This window comes from Anguilla anguilla, chromosome 6 (assembly GCF_013347855.1).
Source record: "Anguilla anguilla isolate fAngAng1 chromosome 6, fAngAng1.pri, whole genome shotgun sequence".
NCBI classification, from domain to species: Eukaryota; Metazoa; Chordata; class Actinopteri; order Anguilliformes; family Anguillidae; genus Anguilla; species Anguilla anguilla.
This window is the reverse complement of record NC_049206.1, coordinates 21529028-21549919: the sequence shown is the minus strand read 5'-3', so window position 1 is coordinate 21549919 and position 20892 is coordinate 21529028. Positions and strand designations below refer to the sequence as shown.

Below are 20892 nucleotides of genomic sequence, written 5' to 3'. Positions count from 1 at the left end.
CGTGACTGATTGGATAGCAGAACGCGGTCTACGGGTTTGCAGATAACACCGTGTTTTACAGTCTATCGAACTAATCCGCATCTCACGTTCAACTTTGCTCTTGCCACTCACAGGAGAGTAGCTTTCCTCAAAAGACGTACGGTAGGAAGGAAAGATAAGTGCATTAAGATATATACCGGCGATAAAAACGTTGATTGTGCCCAGATTAGCTGATTGTAATCCGCACAAAGGGAAGATGAGAGGTAATGATAGCCCCGCACTTCTCGGCTGCGTCGTTGCTAAAATAAAGGGCAGGTTTGAAGTTGTTCTTTCAGCCGTGCGTCGATTTGCATAACAATGAAAGCAATCAAAGCTCGGCAGTGCTTTTAAAATATGATTTTAATAAGACCATGCTGACTGAGGCCTTGCGATATGTGGACACGCGCATGTGCAGGCACACACGCATGCAAACACACGCACACCACACACACACACACATACACACACACACACACACACAAACACGCACCTACAGACAATGTGCACAGATGCACACACAGGCACACACAAACATACATGTACACTTACAAGGTAAAACACAGTTACGGATGCACTCAACACAGACACACATACGGATGCAGGCACGCGGGCGCACGCACACACACAGACACACACATGCACCTACACACAAACACACAGACACTACACACACACGCACACACACGCACCTATAGACAAACGTGCACACATACATGATAAAACACACTTACAGATGCACTCAACACACACACACACACACGCACACACCGTTTCCCCGGCCCCCACAGATCCCCTATCGTTTTAATTGAACTCCGAGATTAGATCTGCGAAACTAGCAGCTGGGTCCCCGAACCGGTGCCGTGGGTGATATTGACCCGCAGTACCCTCAACCCCCGCCCCCCCCCGCCCCTCCCTGCCCCTCAGTCTCGCCTCGGCCCCGGGCTACAGCACCCGAGCTGTGATCTGTGAAATGGCCGCCTTTCCCACCATTATCTATTACCTGCCATAAATTCACTAAGGCTGCCCACAACCCCAGCAGTGCTACCCCTGCCCACCCCCCCATCCCCCCACCCCCCCATACGGACACCCTCTAATTGCAAATCTTCACAGTCAGTGGGTGACACGTCATTTACGTTCAAGGGCGCAGACGGGTGTCGGTCACGGGGTCACGTCGCCGATCGCAAATCGTGGTTTGGGCGAGAAGGCATTAGCCTGCTCAGCGCCAGCGGCTAAGAAAAATGCTTCCTTCTCAAGCACGCGGTACGCTCTTAAACAAACAAGCTTATCTGTCACAATGAGACCCGGCATTTATACGGCACTTTAGGAATGCCGCGTTCTCTTGAAGGCTAGCGATTAGCCAACATCTGCCTTTCAAAACTGAAAAGCAAACTTGATTTACCCCGGTAATAGTCTTACAAAGCATTTAAACCAAACCGTACAAAAGGTCAGAATTAGCATTTCACATTACAAAGAGAGGGGGGAAAAAGAATAAGAAATGAGTAGGGGGTTTTAATATGCATTATACTGAATATTCATGACATAAAAAAACACATCCAATTAATGATTTAAATTATTCATATCCGGTGAACTATAAATATGCATGGTCTTTTAGTTGCGGGCCATAGGTGTTACTAAGATCACTCTGTCATTGTATCCATGTGGGATGGACGTTCAACGGACAAGGACATTGTGTTTGCGCGGAGGTGAACTTCCCCCCAGCACCACAGACGTCTCTCGCTAGGGGAAAATGGCCGTGTTTGACAACGACCTGCTTCTTTACCAACATCAGGTCTTTGATAGAGGGCCCTCTTTGTTCACCGAAGTGCCACAATCGAAACAATATGTTTGCGTTAGCGCCCGGAAAAACAGCCTCTCAAGGGCAAAGCGTTTACGGAAAGGTAGGAAACCGAAGACAAAAGGAAAACGAAAAAAGAAAAGAGACGCTGAAGGCGAAGGAATAATGAGAGAAAATAAAATGACAAGAGAGAGACGAGAGGGGGGCGGCCGTCGCGGGAGCGCTGTTGTTTCGGAGACAGCGCAGGTCCGCTCGCTCGCTCAGTCACCTGTCGGATTAAAACGGCGGCCCGCTCGTACGACAAACGCGGCGCGCCGGGGGGGGGGGGGGGGGGGGGGAGAACAATGCCTCCTCCGAACGCGCCGACGTCTACAATCACCTCTGCTGTCACCGCGGCTGCTATCAGATCTCCGCTCCTCCCAATTAACAGGAAGCCTTGACTCAACTCAACTCCTCCCCCTTCAAGTGAATGAAGGGGGAAGGTGGGGGGGGGGGGGGCAGCTACCAGGAACTCATTTGCATATTCATTTTCCCGCTTTCGCCGCCTGACTCCGTGAAGGTCGACCAAGCCGAAGGGATCCGGGGTTCGGTCACTCACATCGCGTGACCACGCCCTCCAGGCGGATGATGTTGGGGTGGTCGAACTGGCCCATGATGCTGGCCTCGCTCAGGAAGTCCCGCCTCTGCTTCTCGGAGTAGCCCGCCTTCAGGCTCTTGATGGCCACGTAGATCTCCCGCTTGCTGGGCAGCTTCAGTCGGCCGCTGCACACCTCCCCGAACTCGCCTGCAACCCAGAGCCGGCGTTTAGCGTACAGGGCAGAGCGCTCGTTTGCGTGTGCTTTGACACAGTGGTACTGATATACGGGCTGGCAGCGCGCTTCAATAAATAAGGCAGCAGTGTGGTTTAATATACAGGTTCACAGTGTGTTTAATGCCCACAGGGGGCCAGTGTACTTAATAAACAGGGCGAAAGTATGATTTAATTTATAGAGCACAGGGTGTGTAATATATATACGGTCCGTATATATGTGTGCAATGTGCTGTGACTTATAGGGGTGAAGAATGTTTCAGTATACATTTACTTTAAATTAATATTGCATTCTGAAAAAAAAGAGCATTGTAAAATAAACCCCAGGGAATGTTTAGTTTGAGCTATAAAACTACAAGTAATCGTGCGGCTGTTCAATCAAGTTTCAAGAGGACATTTCATTGTGGAGGTCCGTGTTCAGAAATGCATTCCACATATAACAAAATATAATTAATATGTGTTTGTTTTTTTTTAGCTTTGTGAATGGCTGCTTCTACAGCCAAAGAAATTCACTTTCCATTTACAGAAACAAATGTAAACCTCTGAAAAATACGTATATTACCAAGCTATCGAAAGGACTAGCCATGGAGACAGACAAAGGGCAACGTGTTTGGACAAAGAAACCGGTAAAAAGAAAACGGTTCAAAGCCTTTACTTAAACAGAGAACCATCTGTCAGAAATGCATACTTTCTGTGAAACTTGCGCACAGGAACCTCCACCTGAGGGCTGAGTTATTCTTGGGAAGCTTCTCAGCTGCAGGGCACAGTGCTTCATGCGGAGAATGTTAGACCGTTAGATCAGCCCTCATCTAAACATCCGCCATCTTAGCGAGGCGCAACATCAACATGACCCTTTCGCTCTTGGAGCATTTGAGAGGCTGGATCAGGAAGCAAGCTCTCCTGGCCCATCAGCAATGGGGCGGGGGGCGGGGGGGGGGGCTAACGGTTTAAGAGGGAGAAAAACAAAGACCTCATATTTCAAAAAAGGGGAGAAATGGGTTTGCGAGGGGAAAGCGGTTGGAGGCTCTATGTGAGGCCTTTGTCTCGCGCGGTTCTCAGTCGCACACAGAGAGCCAATGTCTCGCAAGGCCCGGTCTCCGCTAAATCCTTTTAAGGAGCTCATCGTTAGCGCCAAGCCTCGGAGTCGGAGGAGACTTTTAATGAGCTGCGCAGAGAAGAGAGCGGGGTTCAGATGCAGGAACGCTCCAAAAACAAGGCCAGCGTGTCCAGGCTAAGGCTAGCATTGAAAGCTATCCAAAAAAAATGACGTGGAATGGAAACTAAGTAGGAAAAGAAAGAGCTGTATGTTTAAATAACCGAATTGAAATAACTTAATTTCTCTGAGTGATTCAATCAGCAAAAGGCATTTGCTACAAGTGTAGGCAGAGTCCTATAGCCTCAGAAAAAAAAAAAAAAAAACAGTTTTGAGCTTAGTCTGTGGTGAAAAACAACTAGCCCCATCCTGCTAGTGGTGGGCTAGATTTAATTGGCCAGGGTTCCTCTAGTTAGTACTGCAGAAGCTGCCCCATGTTCTTACAGGCTACCAGTTGACAAAGGGGTATCTGCTGATTGCTGCTAGGTCTCCAGAAGTACAGTCTGTAGTGTGACTCTAATAGTGGCTGGCTGGTAGGTAAGTATATTGGATGCATACACATGTTTCAGACACAGTGCTGTTTGCATATGCAAATGGAGCATCAGTTACTCAAGCGGCAGAGTTAACAGTAGATGTATGGGTTTGCCCGACTGGGAATAAGCATGGGTACGGACATTTCTTTTTGGAACAGATGTCTGCGGGTACAGCCAAACTGTCCAGAAATTCATACTGCAGATTGCTTAAGGTGTTTTTTTTTTTTCACTCACCAGCCCCTATGACCCTCTCGATGCGTATGTTGGAGGCCTCGATCTCCTTGGCGAAATCGCGGACGGCTTGATTGGGGTCCTCGTACGTGTGAGGGTGGATGTAAGTCCGGCTCCCCGGGAGCTTGACTGCAGAGAGGAGGAGTTCAGGTAGAGTTCAGGCGTGAGAGTGAAATTTCGTTCTCTCGCTCTCGTTCTTTGAGAAGCTGCCTATTCCCGCAATGATAAAAATATTAGAGCTCTTGGATGAGCAAAAAAGGTACGGTTATATACAGTGAATACTGGTCCGAATGAGAAACCGGCTGCCATGAATTGAGAAATTCATCACGTTTCTGCTGCCACTCGTGGCCTTGCACATATCTGTCCATACAATGACAAATATCTGTGATGTGCTTTCAAGAAAATGGCTTTATTGCACTTTAGAATGCAGGCAACCAAACAAACAAAGGAGTTGAGTTAGACAACAGCATTTTACAGCTATGAATTATGGAACAATTACACGATATACACATTTGAAAAGGCGGGTAGATGGGCTGTCATATCACACGTTAAAAAAAAGTGCCGGGACCCATTGTGGTGACGAATCACATGGGCCGCAAACAAATGCTGACCGTGCCGACGCTGACAGAAGGTAACAGGCCCACAGTGCTTCCCAGGAAGGGAGGGTTACGTTGACTGGAGTATCAAGATGTCCAAGATGAACTCCTCCAGTCAATCAGGTACCTTCAGTCTGCCCGTGCCTACAGCGTAAGAACTGTAGTCCTCCAGCTCAATGGCCGAGCAGTCCAGCAGGGGGCAGGCTGCTCGGTCCCCGTAGGGCTTATATAAGACCGGGGATTCCAAATTTGTGGAAAAAAGTGAAAGGAGACTCTTTGAGGTCAAACGTGGACGGTTCGTACCCCGTCCGTGCTGAAACTGCATCTTCTCTTCCTCGGGGTCCTGCTTGGCCTTGATGTAGCCGCAGTGCCTGGAACACAGGAGAGGCAGACGGGGGGATTTTTGAGCATGTCAAGAGCTGAGTCATTCTGAGGCATCCCGGCCGCTCCGAGCTCACATCACAGAGGACGTACCCCCCCCCCCCCCCCCCCCCGCACATCCCCCCCCCCCCGCCTTTCTGGCTCGGTGTGCTTAAGGCACTCAGCTCCGCCCTTTCCTAAAGCACTTACTCCCGTCTGCTGGTCCCGTCCCTCTGACAGCATCACTGATGCTGCCGTTGCCTGCGAGTGCTGGCGTCTGCTCAGGTGAAATGGGAAACACACTCATTCCAAACTAATCTGAGGTCTGAAATGCATCTGGCCATGTTTGTCTGCACGCGTGTGTGTGTGTGTGTGTGTGTGTCTGTGTATGTGTGTGCACGTGTGTGCCTGCATGTGTGTGTGTTTTGTGTGTGTGTGTGTGTGTAGGTGTGTGTGCGTGTGTGTGTGTATGCCTGCACGTGTGTGCGTGTTGGTGTGTGTGTGTGTGTTTACCTTTGAGGCAGACTGAGAGGAGGAAACTCCACATGATTGTTGAAAATCCTCTGTGCATTAGCCTCATATGGCAAATTATATTGTCTATAAATACTCTTTGTTCTGCTTCTCCATAGGTCAGCCAACCGTTTCTCTGACTCGTGTACCCCAAGGCACCGAGCGTGAGGCTTTCTCCTGCGCAGATCCATGCTAATTGCTTTTACAAGCCAGTATTCAAATTTTTGTACGACACACACAAAAACTCTCATCCATGAAACCTGTCCTTTGTGTACAAAAGCAAACAATCCTTTTTTTTGTGCTCGATGCAATTTAAAACATACTGTAGTTATTTAGCAAATGCTTTGAGCCAAAGTGATTTCAGAAGGCGCATTTAACATGCCTGGAAAAACACCACTAGAGTTGGAGAGGAGTAAAGCTGCAGTCAAATCAGTTGCACCATAGAGATGTGACAGTAGAGCAGGCATTACCAGCCCCGCACTTAGACAATACAGTTGATGAGTAAAGCTACAGTCAAATCGCTGGCACCATAGAGATGTGACATTAGAGCAAGAATCTCAAACTCTGCACTTTGACAATGCAGCTGTGACTTGCTCACTGACTGTGTTACAGTAAATATTAGGTCTCTCGTGTCCAGCTGGTAGGAGAGTAAGTCTAGGAGAGGGCAAGAAAATGAGGGGTATTAAGCTCTTCCATTAGCCTTGGCTTGCAATACCTCCCTCAAGAACACAAGGTCCATATCGCCTTTTCAAAAAAGCAAAGCTCACAAGAATATGAATTGCTGTGAGCTGCAATTAATCACAATACCAATTCTTTACATCTCTGAACCTCCTCTCTTTCTCATTTCCTCTGTAATTTGTCTGCAATGTGCGCCAGAATTATACATATATTATATATTATTCGGGAAGAAGAGACGAGGACCACTGAAACACTTTTTTTCAATCAAACCGCTCTATATTTTAAACGAATTTTGATTATAATTGGTTTGGAAGGATTTACAAGGGGTCAGTTCAGCATTTTGTGCTAGACTATACAAGCTGTCAGTACTGACCCCACACACCTGCCATTGGTGGAGACCTGAGGTTCCTATGACACACAAGAAAGGCTCTCGATTTCCTCAGGAAATCGCCGCAAGGCCTTGCTTAGGTCATAGTGATCATTCAGCTCACAGGACGCCATTAACCACAGCAAGTCTTTACGACAGCCCCTTGTTTACTGCACCAGTTTGATCTGTATCAGACCTGACTTGTGCAAGCCGGAGCTTAGCGTGGTATAAACATGGAGAATTTCATAGAAACAGGGTGAGGGGTAGAGATGTCGTGGGAGCAGGGGGTGGGGTTTGAGTGTATGTTACTTTGGTACTCTGTTAAACCCCCTTGTTAGCTTTGATACAGCTGAGTGAGCAGGAAAAGTCTATTTAAACGTACTCATTGGGAAATTGGCCGTTGGGCGAGCTCCTTGTGTTGGGATTGGCCTCCCCAATACATCCTGCGTAAGTGGGGTGAGGGAGGGGGGTGTATTGATAGTGGAGGGTGTCTCCTGAGAGAGGTTCCCTCTGATTGTCAGCCCCCCCCCCCTTCCCCCCCCCCCCCACCCCACCCCCACAGTTCTGCCAGGGTGTCTATGATCATTTGCCCCCCGCTGGGTTGGAAGCACGCCTTATTAAGTGCAACATGCTGCCGTGGGCATAGTGGTGAGGCGGGGGGTGGGGGTTGGGGGGGGGGGGGGGGGGGGGTGGGTGGCGAATGGCATTTTTGAGCATGTGGTTATCAGAAAGTGAAAATTGCACCTCCTACCGCAACAAACCTAGCCCCAACACTCCCCCTCCTTTGCACTTACTCTAATCACCACGGGGGTGTGTTGAGGCTCGAGGGGGTGTAAGTGAGAGATGGGCGGCGGGGGTAATTAACTCAACACAGAGCCTCATTTTTGTTCTCCAGTTTAAGATGTCACACTTTTATTTTAATGCCGAACAGAGAGGCCGTATTCATGGCCGGGATTAAAATAATCAGGGCATGGCATGAGCGCAAACCCTTTTTTAATGGAAATTCTGTCTGTTCCAGCCAACCGGCGTTTGTTTCATTGAGCTGAGTGAATGAGGACACAGAGAGAGCGAGGGAGAGAAAGAGAGAGAGAGAGAGAGAGAGATTTGTCCTGCGAAAAGGACAGAAAGCATCTTTCTCTCCGCGCAGTCACTCATAATCACGTCAGGCTACGCGGCCCCTCTCCACAGGACCCAGGCAACGCCGGCCTCCCGCCAGGCATTCTAACGCGCGGCACTTAAAAATAAATAGTGCACTCCAGATGCAGGGCACAGCGATTTCCTCCCTTTTCACACCAGAAGGGCGCGTCACCCCCCCGAGCTCCGAAAACAACGGAAGCCACGGAAGGATCATCTCAAGAGGACTGAGAAGAGGCTCTTAAATCCTGGACTCAATCAACATTTGTCCTTGGCTCTGAATTCTGAATAAACGCGAGCGGCGCTTCCGTCAGTCACAAACGGTTTGCTAAGTTCATTTTGACGATAGCCGTACCCGCCAAAAACCGCGTCTGTGAAGAAAAACACTTTCGTTTTCCGAGTGACGGAAAGCGTTGACTGAACCCGGGGCCGTGCGCAGTTTACTGCAGACACGCAGTGCGCAGACACGCAGATGCGCTCTGCAGACGTGGACGCTGCTTCCTGGGAGAACAGGAGCCTCGGCATCGACCGAGCGTCCTCGGACAAAAAGAGTCGCACCGGTCCAGCGTGTCTGATCTCCCGTTGTTTCCATACAAACGGATGGTTTAATTGAAGTATCATGTTCCTGGGAGTGCGAATTGGGGGGGGGGGGGGGAGCTGCTGAAAATGAATCAGCTCTCTCTCTCTCTCTTTCCCTCTCTTTCTTTCTTTCTCAATCTGAGTTTGTGTGCAATGCAACGTGATCTGGAGCACTTGGCAGGGGGCGCACATGCAGTGTACGCCTTCCGCCCACTCCTGAGGAGGAATGGCAATCCACCTCCTCTTCCAGTCATTCCAGAGCCGTCGTCTTTCGATTTGCATATCAATTTCTTTCTCTAATATAAAGCGCTGCCACTGGAGACGTTTCTAATACAACTAATACAACCTTCACCCTGTAGCGCTTCCTCCCTAGAGCAGGGCTCTCTCCCTAAATCCCCTCACTCTCTCCCCACCCTTTATTTCTCCTCCTTTTCTCTTTCACTCAGTTCCCACTCTGCATTTCTCCAACTACGTCCCTCTCTATCCCTCTCTCACTTGCGCTCTCTTTCTCTCATGCTCTCTATCTCTTTCCCACCCTCTTACTCTTTCTCTTTCCAGGCCTCCTTGCTTCCCCGCCTCTGCCCATCTCTGAAACAGCCTTTTCAAATCTGCATGGTGCCACTCTTTATACCTTGGAAGCTGTAATGGATCCTTTTCACAGCCCTCTGTCTTGCTGTGCGAGTGTGTGTGTGAGATATATATCTGCATGTATGCTAGTATGTGCACATGTGGGTTTATTTGTTGTGTGTGTGCGTGTGTGTGTGATCATGTGTATTTGTGCACAAATGTGTGTCCATATTGTTGTACATGTATGCATGTTTGTATTGTCGGCCATGTGCACGTCTGCATGTGCCGTGTGTCCGTGTGCACGTGCATCTGCGTGTCTATGCGTGTGTGTGTGTGTGTGTGTGTGTGTGTGTGTACGTGCGCGTGTGTGTGCATGTGTGTGCGTGCGAGTGTGTGCGAGTACGTGTGTGTGTGTGTGTGTGTGTGTGTGCGTGCGAGTGTGTGCGAGTACGTGTGTGTGTGTGTGTGCGTGCGTGTGTGTGTGTGCGTGTGTGTGCATGTGTGTGCGTGCGAGTGTTTGCAAGTATGTGTGTGTGTGTGTGTGTGTGTGTGTGCGTGTGTGTGCGTGTGTGTGCGTGCGAGTGTGTACGAGTACGTGCATGTGTGCATGTGTGTGTGTGCGAGTGTGTACCAGTACGTGTGTGTGTGTGTGTGCGTGTGTGCGTGCGAGTGTGTGCGAGTACGTGTGTGTGTGTGTGTGCATGTGTGTGCGTGCGAGTGTGTGGGAGTACGTGTGTGCGTGTGTGTGTGTGTGTGTGTGTGTGCGTGTTCTGGGGTGGGAGCATGACGCTCCATGCAGTGTACTGAATGTGCTGAAATGAGACGGAGGCGCAGTAACACCCCAGAGTTAGCGCTGACTCAGGGCTCTTTGTCTGCTGTTCGCACCCCAAGATCTGCCGGAGACCAGTTCTTGGAAAAACTGATCACACATTCATTCCAGACAAACATACAGCATGGAGAGAAAGAGAGACTGCAAACTCTTTACCATTCATTTCTCCATAGAATATTTCCTGCTGTGCAATTTTTATTGGGCTTCCCTATAACTTGTAAATTCTTTGTCTGTACAAATGTATTCATGTTCATCATGGCAGTAATGCTAATTTCATTTGAAAATGAGTTGTTGAGTGTGAGAGAGAGAGAGATATAAAGAGAAAGGAAGACAGTTAAAGTAGTGACACAGGGGTCAGAGAAAGGAAGGAGAGGGCCTCTAAACGAAAGGACACCTTTCTTTAGTGATGGCTGTGATTTAGAAGACATAAGTTGACAACAAAAATGACATCTCTTTCAGTGCCTTGTTCTGGGAACGTGAATGCTTTATCCAACATAAATACGCTTATCAGAGAAACAGAGAAACTGAGGAACTTTGCTTACGCATCAGTAAATGTAACCTTGCCCCTTTCTGAATGAAACAGCTAGAGCTGCAAATAAATTATGTCTCCAGACAGGCAGTATCACTCAGTGTATTTTATAAGATGTGCAGACATTTATTAGATTTATTTTAAAAAAACAAAAGCTCTGGGTATAGGAGAAATTGATATAGTCTGGAATGTCTTGCCTACATTCCACCCCCATTGGGAGGTCAGCGTTGCCAAGTGCCCCTCCCCCCAAACCACTGCTGGCTTCCAATTCGTCTCCATCAAAAGCTCTTTGGACCCATGCCCTTGCCAGCCATCATTTACTATGAAAGGTCGAGAGAAAACAGGAAGAATCGATGAGGAGTTGAGAGCAAACAGGAAGTATCTATGAGGAGTCCTCCCCCGCTCATGCCACTGTCTCACTGCAACCATTGCAATGGTCTCATTGCAATGTGTAAGGGATATTGAGAAAATCCACACCAACTCAGGATTACTCTGCTTAATAAACACGAAATATCATACAAGATGACAAGTAGTTTATTCCATTGGGGGTACTTGAGTAAACGCAGGATTGAAGAGTATTGTTTATTTATTTATTTTAAATTTATGTATTTATTTAAAATGTTTTAACCTTAATTTTGTTATAAATAAATTGTCAGAAAAGCACCCTGTGTTTGCAATGAAAGTGCCAAATGAGCTTGCTGTCTTGTACTGTACCACAAGAACAGTACATAGCAGGTGTGAAGGGAAGAGTGTGCGTAGCCCCAGCCTGCATGCTTATGACACCCAGGTCAATGCTAGACATTACAGTTAGCAGCTAAAGAGCTTGTAAACATTCAATAATGAACTAATTACCAGGGCGAGAGCCTGGCTAATGGCTCTCTCCACCGCTTTTAAATTCTGACGACGTGGACCGAGCCGAGGTGCAGAGCCCGAAGACCACCCCGATACGCACGTGCTAGGTACAGAAGTGAAAAAGCAGGAAGCAAGTCAACACTGCTTAACAAAAGAACATTAACAATCTTTTTACGACCAGGAAAAAAAAAAGAAAAAAAAAAAAAAGACGTGCATCTTTAATGCTTTCTTTTTCTAAAGCCACCCCTAATCCTTTGGTCACACTGTCAAGAGCTTGATTTGTATGAAAGGGAGAATTCCTTAAGGAGATCAGACAATTTCTAATCATCTCATGTGTGCGACTTACAGCTAATAGGATGGAGCCCAGACCTGTGGAATGGACATTTTATTCCCGGGCTTTAATCAGCCAGAGTGGGTCCTGGGATTAATGTTAATCAATGACACGCATTATATTCGCATTAAAGAGCTCCTGGCGAACGTCGCGTGTCTTAGCCTTATCATTATGCGCCATTAAAGCAGACCGGCGGATAACTCAAATACCTGCCGGAGGACCGAACAAAAGGAAGGGGGATGAGTAAATCCAGGCTATGCATAAATTGAGCATCGCGATGCTCCATCCGGTTTATCACTCTGTCAGCTGAGCTGTCAGTCACAGCCCTTCTCACTTCAGCCTCAGCGCACGCAATGGCTTTTAAAGTTTATATATATATATACATTCGGCAGACCTTAAGTAATGGATTATTGGATGATTAAAATATTGCGCACTGAATTATTTTTAAATAAATTATCCCCTTTTTTTTCCTCACAAGGTTTTAATTTAGCCGCTGTTCATTAGTGCAAGTGGTTGAAGCTTCGGAAGGACATGGGAACAGCGTCCTCTACAGTAGGGGGGAAATTGGGAGGTCGGGGGTGTCCCTGTGACAAGGGAAGGGGAGGGGTCTGTATTGGCCCTTTCCGATGTGATCTCAGATCAACAGGGAACATTCCATTGATACTTCCTGGCTCTGTCTCCATATTGCACAAGTAAAAAAAAATCACATTTGTTAAACCTGTTTAGGGTGTGGCACTGTGAGCACACCAGGGACAGGAAATGAGTTTGGATTGCCGCGTTTAATTCATTCATTCATTCATTCATTCATTCAGCTTTTTATTTCAGACTCATCTAAAAAGAGGTCCATATCAGGGAAAAAGTAAAAGTTACAATAAATTACAAAGGCTTCATTTATGACCCATTTAAAAAGTTTACATAAAGGCTCCTACGCCAGTGCCACCACATACTGTATGTGGCTGGAATAGAACACAGCCCTTCACAGGATTGACTAGAACCTCAATTATGCTGTTCTTTGACTCAACCAGACTCCATAACCATAACTGCTTGACAAGTACTGTAAGTACTCCAATATTAACAAGCATCAGGCTAGCACTGTGAAATCTTGGCACATGAAGTAAAAACCACATTGCATCATTGTAAGCCACTTTAAGTTTCAGCATGTAGCCTTTTGTGTAGGTACCCCACAGGTGAACAGTATACAGGGGCGTACAGAAAGCTCTGAACAATGAAGTTTTGACATCAACTGTGCACGTATGAAAATGGCATTTAAACGATCCAACACCCACGCAAGACTTTCTTCAAGCAGGGCACTTTTTAAGGCTTAAGATTTCACACACATGCAGTACACAGGGCCCGCAGCTGTAGAGTCTCGTCCATTTGGCAGAGGACAGTTCAAATGTGCATATTATAGACACGCATCAGCCTTAAAATCTGTGAAAACACAGCGATCGGACCAGCAAACGTAGGTACAGATCTGAATTTTTGGATGGCTAAACCACAGTGGAGCAGGCAATCAAAGCCACAATCCCAAATGTAATGGAGCTACTTCTTTTGATAGGCTGCTTAAGAGCTGTGAGAAACTGGGATATGAGGAGCGCATTTCCCTAACCTGCATTCATTTCACCGCATTTAAAGTGTACAGCATCTGTTTTCGTGTGTGATTTAATATTCAGCAGAAACGCGATCGCTCGAGGCTGTGCCCTTCTGCTTTTTTTCTGCACTCAGTCCTTACAGTAAATGAGCTTCTTGATCGTGGCATGTTTGTTGCGAGGATGTCATTAACTTTTAAGGATGTCCCACAGCCTCAAACAGATGTTCCGCTGTCTCTTTCCCTCTTTCTCTCTCTCTCGCGCGCGCACACACGCTGTCATGCTCAAAGAGTTTCACATGCACAAACACAAATAAACTCGAGATGACAAAAAGGTTTATCACATGCCCACAAGCAAAAATGGGAAGTTTTCCTGCCCATTTCACCTCTCATTACAAAGATGACTCAATCTCCGCCATCTTTCCAGTGAGGTAGGGAAGCCAATGATTATTCCAACCTTTCATTCCCTCCTTTCCTCCGAAATAAAGAATCACATGGAGGAGCTGGATGTTTCATTAGAACGAGAAGCAAAAAGGGGTCAAATATAAACAGGAGCAGATCCTATGTCACTCTTAATACAACGACATCCTCATATCTGCATACTTTGGTTGTTATAATTAATGCAATAACACAAAAGCCAAGCCCTGGTACCATTACTTCATGGACAAGCAATGTAACAGACGTGTAGAATCTGACAGCGAAGAATAGACTCGACATCAGACCTGGGTCAAATACGTAGTTGTTTTGGATTCAAATACGCAGTTGTTTTGGATTCAAATACTTTTCTACGCTTTACCGATCTTGTCTGGTGTAATGGAACCAGTGAAATACTCTCAAAAAGTGTAAACCCCACTTTCTGGTCATGTTGGCAGGTTCAGTTACACCAGGCAAGATCAATAGAGCACAGAAAAGTATCTGAATCCAAATAAGTACGTATCTGACCCAGGTCTGCTCGCCATGTTATGTGAATGGACGTGTTCTGCGTGCTGGTTTCAGCCCCATGCGTTTCTCTGGAGTACGCACATAGCAGCAGTGAGTAATGTCTGTGAGATTAAAATGAAGCTGGCTGTGCACTATCCTGTAGAACAGACCGTGCAATTATACAAAACCCAATTACAGCGATTGCAAACTGAGGATAAACTAATAATTTAACCCTTTTTTTCCTGACAGCGGTTCAGATTAAATTCACATCCGAATACATTTTAATGCTGACTTCATCCCTCGTCTAGCTGTATGGTTTTGAAATATTTAAACATGATGCAAAATTAATGAGATGCAATCTAATTAGAATATTTAAATGCATATTTTTAGAAAATGTGCTAAATACAAATATACTTGGTTGACTGTAAGCAATAAACCGGCAAAACATCACGGTGATATTTAAAAAAAACATCTTGTTAGTGAATAACCCTAAACCGGCAACCAAACCTGCTGATTCAGATGCACAACTGAATAACTATAGGGTTGTTTGAAAAACAAAACTTACTTTTAGGTCTGTAATTAATATTTCGCAGAAAAAAGTTAATGAACACATATATACTCTTGTGTACCTACAGTTTCCTCTGAACAAAATGGCAAGAGCAAAATTCTGAATATTCTTCCCCATCTTTGCCCAATCCTGCCTTTAATGCCTTCCACTCAGCGAAAACAGTTGCAGTATTTTTATTTATTTATTTTTTTACAGCGCACTCCATAAATAACTAGCATTTACAGGCACGGCTGCTAGTAAACTAGCAGAGTTCCTGCACTGATTATTGAGCTGGAATGCCAATCAGGCATGTCATGTAACTGTAAAAGGTTTTCCTGTGTAATGAGTGGATAGGTCAAGAGGGGACTTGCAATAACAGTTGGTCAGACCTCACACAGGTAAAGGAAGGCCCATGTAGCTGATCAACAGATTAGCATTTTAAACGCATTTGAAAAAGTGCAAATAAACAAAAAACCTGATTTTTAAAAATGTGCAGGAGAGGTAGTCCTGATGCACTACCTTATGTTCATTCTCCTCCTTCATTTTTTTTTTTACCACTTTGTTTAATTTGTTTTTACATTTTTATTTTCCAGAATAAGATGTATTATGTTGTATTTTATCCTACCAATGGTGGAATAACTGTCATGCCACTGATTCTGGTTATAGGCAGTTTTATACGGCAAAGCCTAGGATATGGGGCCAAACCTCTGCTAATATTAAGTTATACCAAACCATGTAACAATAACCTTTTTACCAAATTTGCCAATAAGTATTTAAAATCAGACTTTAAAAACCATACTTAAATATACATGTTCTACGCAAGACTGCACCATTGAATGCTTGACTTATGCTTCGTATGCAGGGGCAAATTGCCAAAGTCTGAGAGGGTTCTTTCCAATGACAGATCTCTTTAAAATCCCTTTGGTCCTGCCCTCTACTTCAACACCACACAGTCTTCCAATAATGGAGACCTAGTGGGACACTTTGAGTACAATATCGGTTTCATTCTGTCTGTCCAGGCCTCTGGCTTTGGCCTGAGAGGGGGCGGGGTTTGCGGTTGTGGGCGGGGCTGCAGGGTGAACTGACACCGTTCAGGGCTGTGTGCCTGTGCCAGCCGTACCTCAGAGCAACACAGGGTTCAGCGACAGGACACGGGACCCTGTAGCATCTACAGCATTAGGTGGGAGGGAGGAGAGAGAGAGATGGATAAAATAATAGGAACTAGTCATATGCCAGTAAAAACAAACTCATGGTATCATAGATCGCTCGATTTTATTTTATTTGTACTGTTCATTTTTTGTTTTCGTATTTGATGCATAAAATTTACTTTTTGATTTAGTTTGTTGCTTGCCTAACGCAACATCAGACTATATTAAATAAATCTTCTGCTAATGTTTGTTTTGGCATAGCTTTGGTAATATATTCAAATGTGTCATTATAATATCAAATTTTCATTAAACTAAAACTGAATTGAAACGAAGAGAGAGAGAGGGGAAAGCAAGAACATAAGAGGGTGATTGAGAGAGGAAGAGAGAGAGCGAAAGAGAGAGAGAGAGAGAGAGAGAGAGAGAGAGACCTGCGCTACATAATGAGTACCCCGCAGACCCTCCCGATTTAATGTTCTCTCAAATTCTTCAAAAGCAAAAACCCATCAGCGCAGTGCAGATGGCTCAAATTGCACCTAACTACAATCTCACTTTCTCTCCCTCGCTTCGAGGGCCAAATATATACCGGAGGATTGCTTTACAAAGGCAAAAGCAGTCGTTACAAGGTCACATTATCTGCCTAGGATTTACTAGAAGGTCACAACGGGTCAAAGGCGCCGTTGGGATGTGATTTGCATGGATTATTGCAGCGACTTTCCTAGTCGTATGTAGTGAAACTGTAGGGTGGTTTACAGAAATGTGCTCCTTATCAGAACCCCCAAAGAAAAACAGACTTTGTTTACTCTGCTGACAGACAGCCAGCAGGGTTTTGATAAAGAAACTCAGTGCTCTGTTGCAAAATTTTTAAGCTTAGTTTCTCCATAATACAGTGTCATCATGTTTGGTATTGATGGAAGGCCGATGCCATGGGGGAACAAGCTGGTGTCTGTGGTGGTGCAGTATAGTGGGTGACCCATAGGTATCAAGAGTCAATACCGAGAACAGAATTAATTTCCACCATCAGCCACTCAGCAGCCACCTACTGTTTGATCAGTATTTATATTCTTTTCTATGTCCTTTGTCAACATTACGCTGTAGGAAAGTTTTTTTTGTTTTTACACTGCCTAACATCATGCCATCTTTTCTTTTTGAAATCTACTGGTCATTTTGTTCTTCCAAATGAATTCATTTTATTTGTCATATCACTCCAAATTTCTCTCCTCACAGTTGATGCTGTAATTATATGCTGTAATACAGTGTTGAGATGCTGTAGCCTACTTTGTTAACAATCACCTCCCTTCTGTCTCTTTCTCGCTCTCTCTCTCTGCCTCATTTAGCATTACTTTCACCACCTCCTTTTCTCAAACGCCTACTAAGTGCTGTTATCATTCTCAGTCACACACACACAAACACACACACACACACACCTGTAGTGTTACACACCCTCTATAATATCTTCAAATTTTCCTCTTTGTACATACACAAACATGGTCAGTATTGCCTTCACACTCCTTAACACCCCCACCCCCACTGCCATCCATCACCATGCCTTTAATCTGGCCAGTACCGAATGCAGAAAGGAGGATGACTAATTCATGAAGATGTATCGATGTCCCCGTAAAACCTGCTTAGCACCTCATTTGCTGGCCGTCTGTAATTGCCTTCCCTTCTCCCTTCCTTCAGCCCCTGTTTTCCGCTTGCTCTCCGGTGGGATGTTTTATGTCCCCGGTGTTACAACAAACGGTATCTTCTACAACGTTGCCGTGTATTGCAAATGTATACCAAATATGGGTGTGTGCTTGTGTGTGTACGCATGACCGAGTCTGTGTATGTCCATGTCTGGGGTTTGGTGGGAAGAAGGATGGACAGTGGTCTAGTTTGATTAGATCCCAGCCCAATCGATACTGAACAGAGCACTCACCCTGATAGACAATCACCTTCAATCAATATTAATGTTTTTAGAGACTTTGGTAGACGTTTTGTTGAGGAAAAGAACAACTATTTAATTCAGCTGGAGCTTGTGTGTTATGTATGGTTTACAGATATGATAAATAATGTTTTGCTGGTTCGTGTTACATCATAAGTCTCATTGTCTGCATGAATACTCTGAATTAACTAACAGTGCATGGCTTTGTCAGCAAGGCTCACATGGCAAGTACACTACATCTTCACATTTCACACAAGGGTCTGAACCAGTTCCCATTGTCCCATTGTGACAGCGAGGCCATTGTTAACAGGGTTGCATGGTGCTGCATCGTGTTCTGCCAGGAAACAGATTGCGACGAGTCTTGGTTTCATGATTTCTTCATCTTCGTGTCCTTTATATGGTCTTCACACAAATACTAGGAGTCCAAGGCTATGACTGCAATTTCGTCAGACATATCTAACTCCCCCCACATTCAACCAATACAATTCCTTCAACTGGCCCTCAGAATTCATTCCCATATCAGTATTTGCAGCCATAAGTACCACTGACCTTTAATTTGCAGCTTTGCCATACGGTGTGTATGTGAAATGTGTACATTGAGTATGCTGCGACTTCATGGCTTAAAGGTCCAGGACACTGGATTCTAATTGTGGTTAAATTCCCCAGAAGTGGCAACTGATTGTCTTCTTAATATTTCTTTCAGGTTTCTAGCCAAATTATAATTGTTAAATTGTAATAAACACTATTATATTATTGTAACCAGCAGACAAGGACAGGGTGAGCGTGTATCCTGCGCTCACTAACATTCATATCCATAAGACATGTCAGATGTAAACCATTCCTCCTTGCTAGCTAGGTTAGAGCAGTAACCTTACACTATTTGAATGAAAGTAACATAAACTAGGCTTTATAATCGTAGCGGTTAATGCTGAAGATCATTCAATGTGTAATAGTGTTGTAACGCTGAGCTCCTGAGCGCTCACATTAGAGTCAATAGCAGTCTCAAACTCCAGACATTGCACCTGAATAAAGGTCTTTGAACCAAATATCTAAACTTGAAAGCTATTTAATCTTTGCTAGCTAACGGTAGGCCTACTTACCAATCCACGTTCTGTGCCAATTTCCAGAAGAAAATGTAACTGCAAAGGTTATTGTAACATTGCAGTGCTTGTGGGCTCCAGAAATAAAACCCATTTCCCAGTAGGTCTCTACAGGGAAGTAGACCCAGTAGGTCTCTTTCGTGAAAAAAAAGGCGTATTGCTTCCTCCTCATCTAGAGAAGGGGCATTGCTTAGGCATTTTCAACTTAGCTTGCCTGCACACAAGTGGCAATAGTGCTATTTACATATTACATGTAGAAAGGATTTCACTGGACTTAAGGTTTTTGTTATGTAACTAACACCCAGTTAACCCCGTCTCCTGAAAACCTGGAATTTAGCCAAGGGCTAAATTTTTTTTTTTTTTTTAAAGAATCATGATAAAATATTAGATATGCAAAAAAGCATGAAAACAACACATTCACAAAGAATTCACAGATTTCAATTTCCTGGACCTTCAAGTCTCACCAAATGAAGAGTGATAGTGATACTCCTCATCTTTGGCCAGGGTCTACAGCCAGGAGAGTTCACACTTTGATGTCCTGCATCTCTACCCTGCTCATTAACGCCCAATACAACTCACACCTGTTTCCCTCAAAGGGATTGTATTCCACACTAATGGCGGTAGGCAGACAGAGGAGGCCGACAACTCAAAGAGGCCAAACCTCCCCAGGTAAGCAAGGGCACACCGGAATTCAGACCCCATTAAAGGTTGATAATCACCCCATGCATCTCTTGTTCTCAAGCCTCTTACTGTGCCTACCGTACCTATGCCAAGAACACAGCCTGGGGGGATAATGAACAAATCTTACCTGCCACTCACTACGAAGCAAGCCACCAGGAATATGAGGAGCACGATGCCTCCCGCGATGGACACAGCCAAGATGGTGGGCTGGTTCGGATCCCCAATGGCCAGCATGTCTGTCGGAAGATGGTAGGCAGGAGGGCGCAGGGAATAATGGGGTTTCATTAGACCATTACCATGGGAACTCTGGGGAAAGCAAACCATCTGAGATAGTGCTACTTAGCAGGTATTACAAACACTTATCTTTTCACTTGCAGGCAAGAACGAATGAAATTAATTACTACAAATTTGTTTCCAACTTAAGAAACAGTGAACGGTTACTCCCATATACAAATCATATTAGTCTGCAAAAACATACTTTCCAAACGCTTGATATCAAAAGCATGCCAACTTACAACTAACAATTTGGGGCAAAGGGCTCAGACAAACTGAACCAGCACCAGGTCACAACAGCGCTACCCTCATGTTGCCTACATTCTTTCAAGTGACCATGGAAAATGGAATGTGGTAAATATGTGGCAAAATCAATTTCTAATAGTCTCTTTCGTTATTATTAGCACATATTTTAGAGACACATCAAATATACAATTCTTTACTCTTATTCTGTATTCTTAACAGAGATCATTCCTTCTGAAAATGGACTGAGTGGTATAACCAAGAACAACAGTGTGGCTTTTGGCATCCTGCACTGCAATATTGCACTGGAAAATGTTCCCAGAACTTTCTGTCATGAGGAAGCGTTGAATGATGGAAATAGTTGAATATCTGATGAGACGAATGTAAAAGAATCTGTATAATTATTTAGAAGCTTACGAGCTGCCATATGTCTGACAGATGGTATGTTTTCTAAATTAATTAGATAATCTAAAGTTGCAGCTGGATTATGAGTGTGTAAATGAACTGAAATGGAGCAAAGATGTTTGCAAGAACTGAGAAAGTGTTTGAAAAGTCACCAAGCCATCAGTGAATGGCACTAATTCGCTATCCTACTCTCCATAGGCATCATCATTCTCACCAAGTTATGCAGTATGGATTTATAGTTCATTCAGTGTT

At 45.1% G+C, this 20892-nt stretch overlaps 1 protein-coding gene across 1 annotated transcript in view; it reads right to left on the bottom strand.

The window, feature by feature from the left end:
- epha4b (eph receptor A4b) overlaps positions 1-20892 on the bottom strand; it is a 97276-nt gene that overhangs the window by 12048 nt on the left and 64336 nt on the right. Inside the window, exons 8-11 of the mRNA XM_035423887.1 lie at positions 19847-19955; positions 5378-5445; positions 4482-4607; positions 2412-2597 (exon numbers count right to left, since the gene is read on the bottom strand). Coding sequence (XP_035279778.1) covers positions 2412-2597; positions 4482-4607; positions 5378-5445; positions 19847-19955 — 489 coding nt within the window. The remainder of the gene's footprint in view (positions 1-2411; positions 2598-4481; positions 4608-5377; positions 5446-19846; positions 19956-20892) is intronic.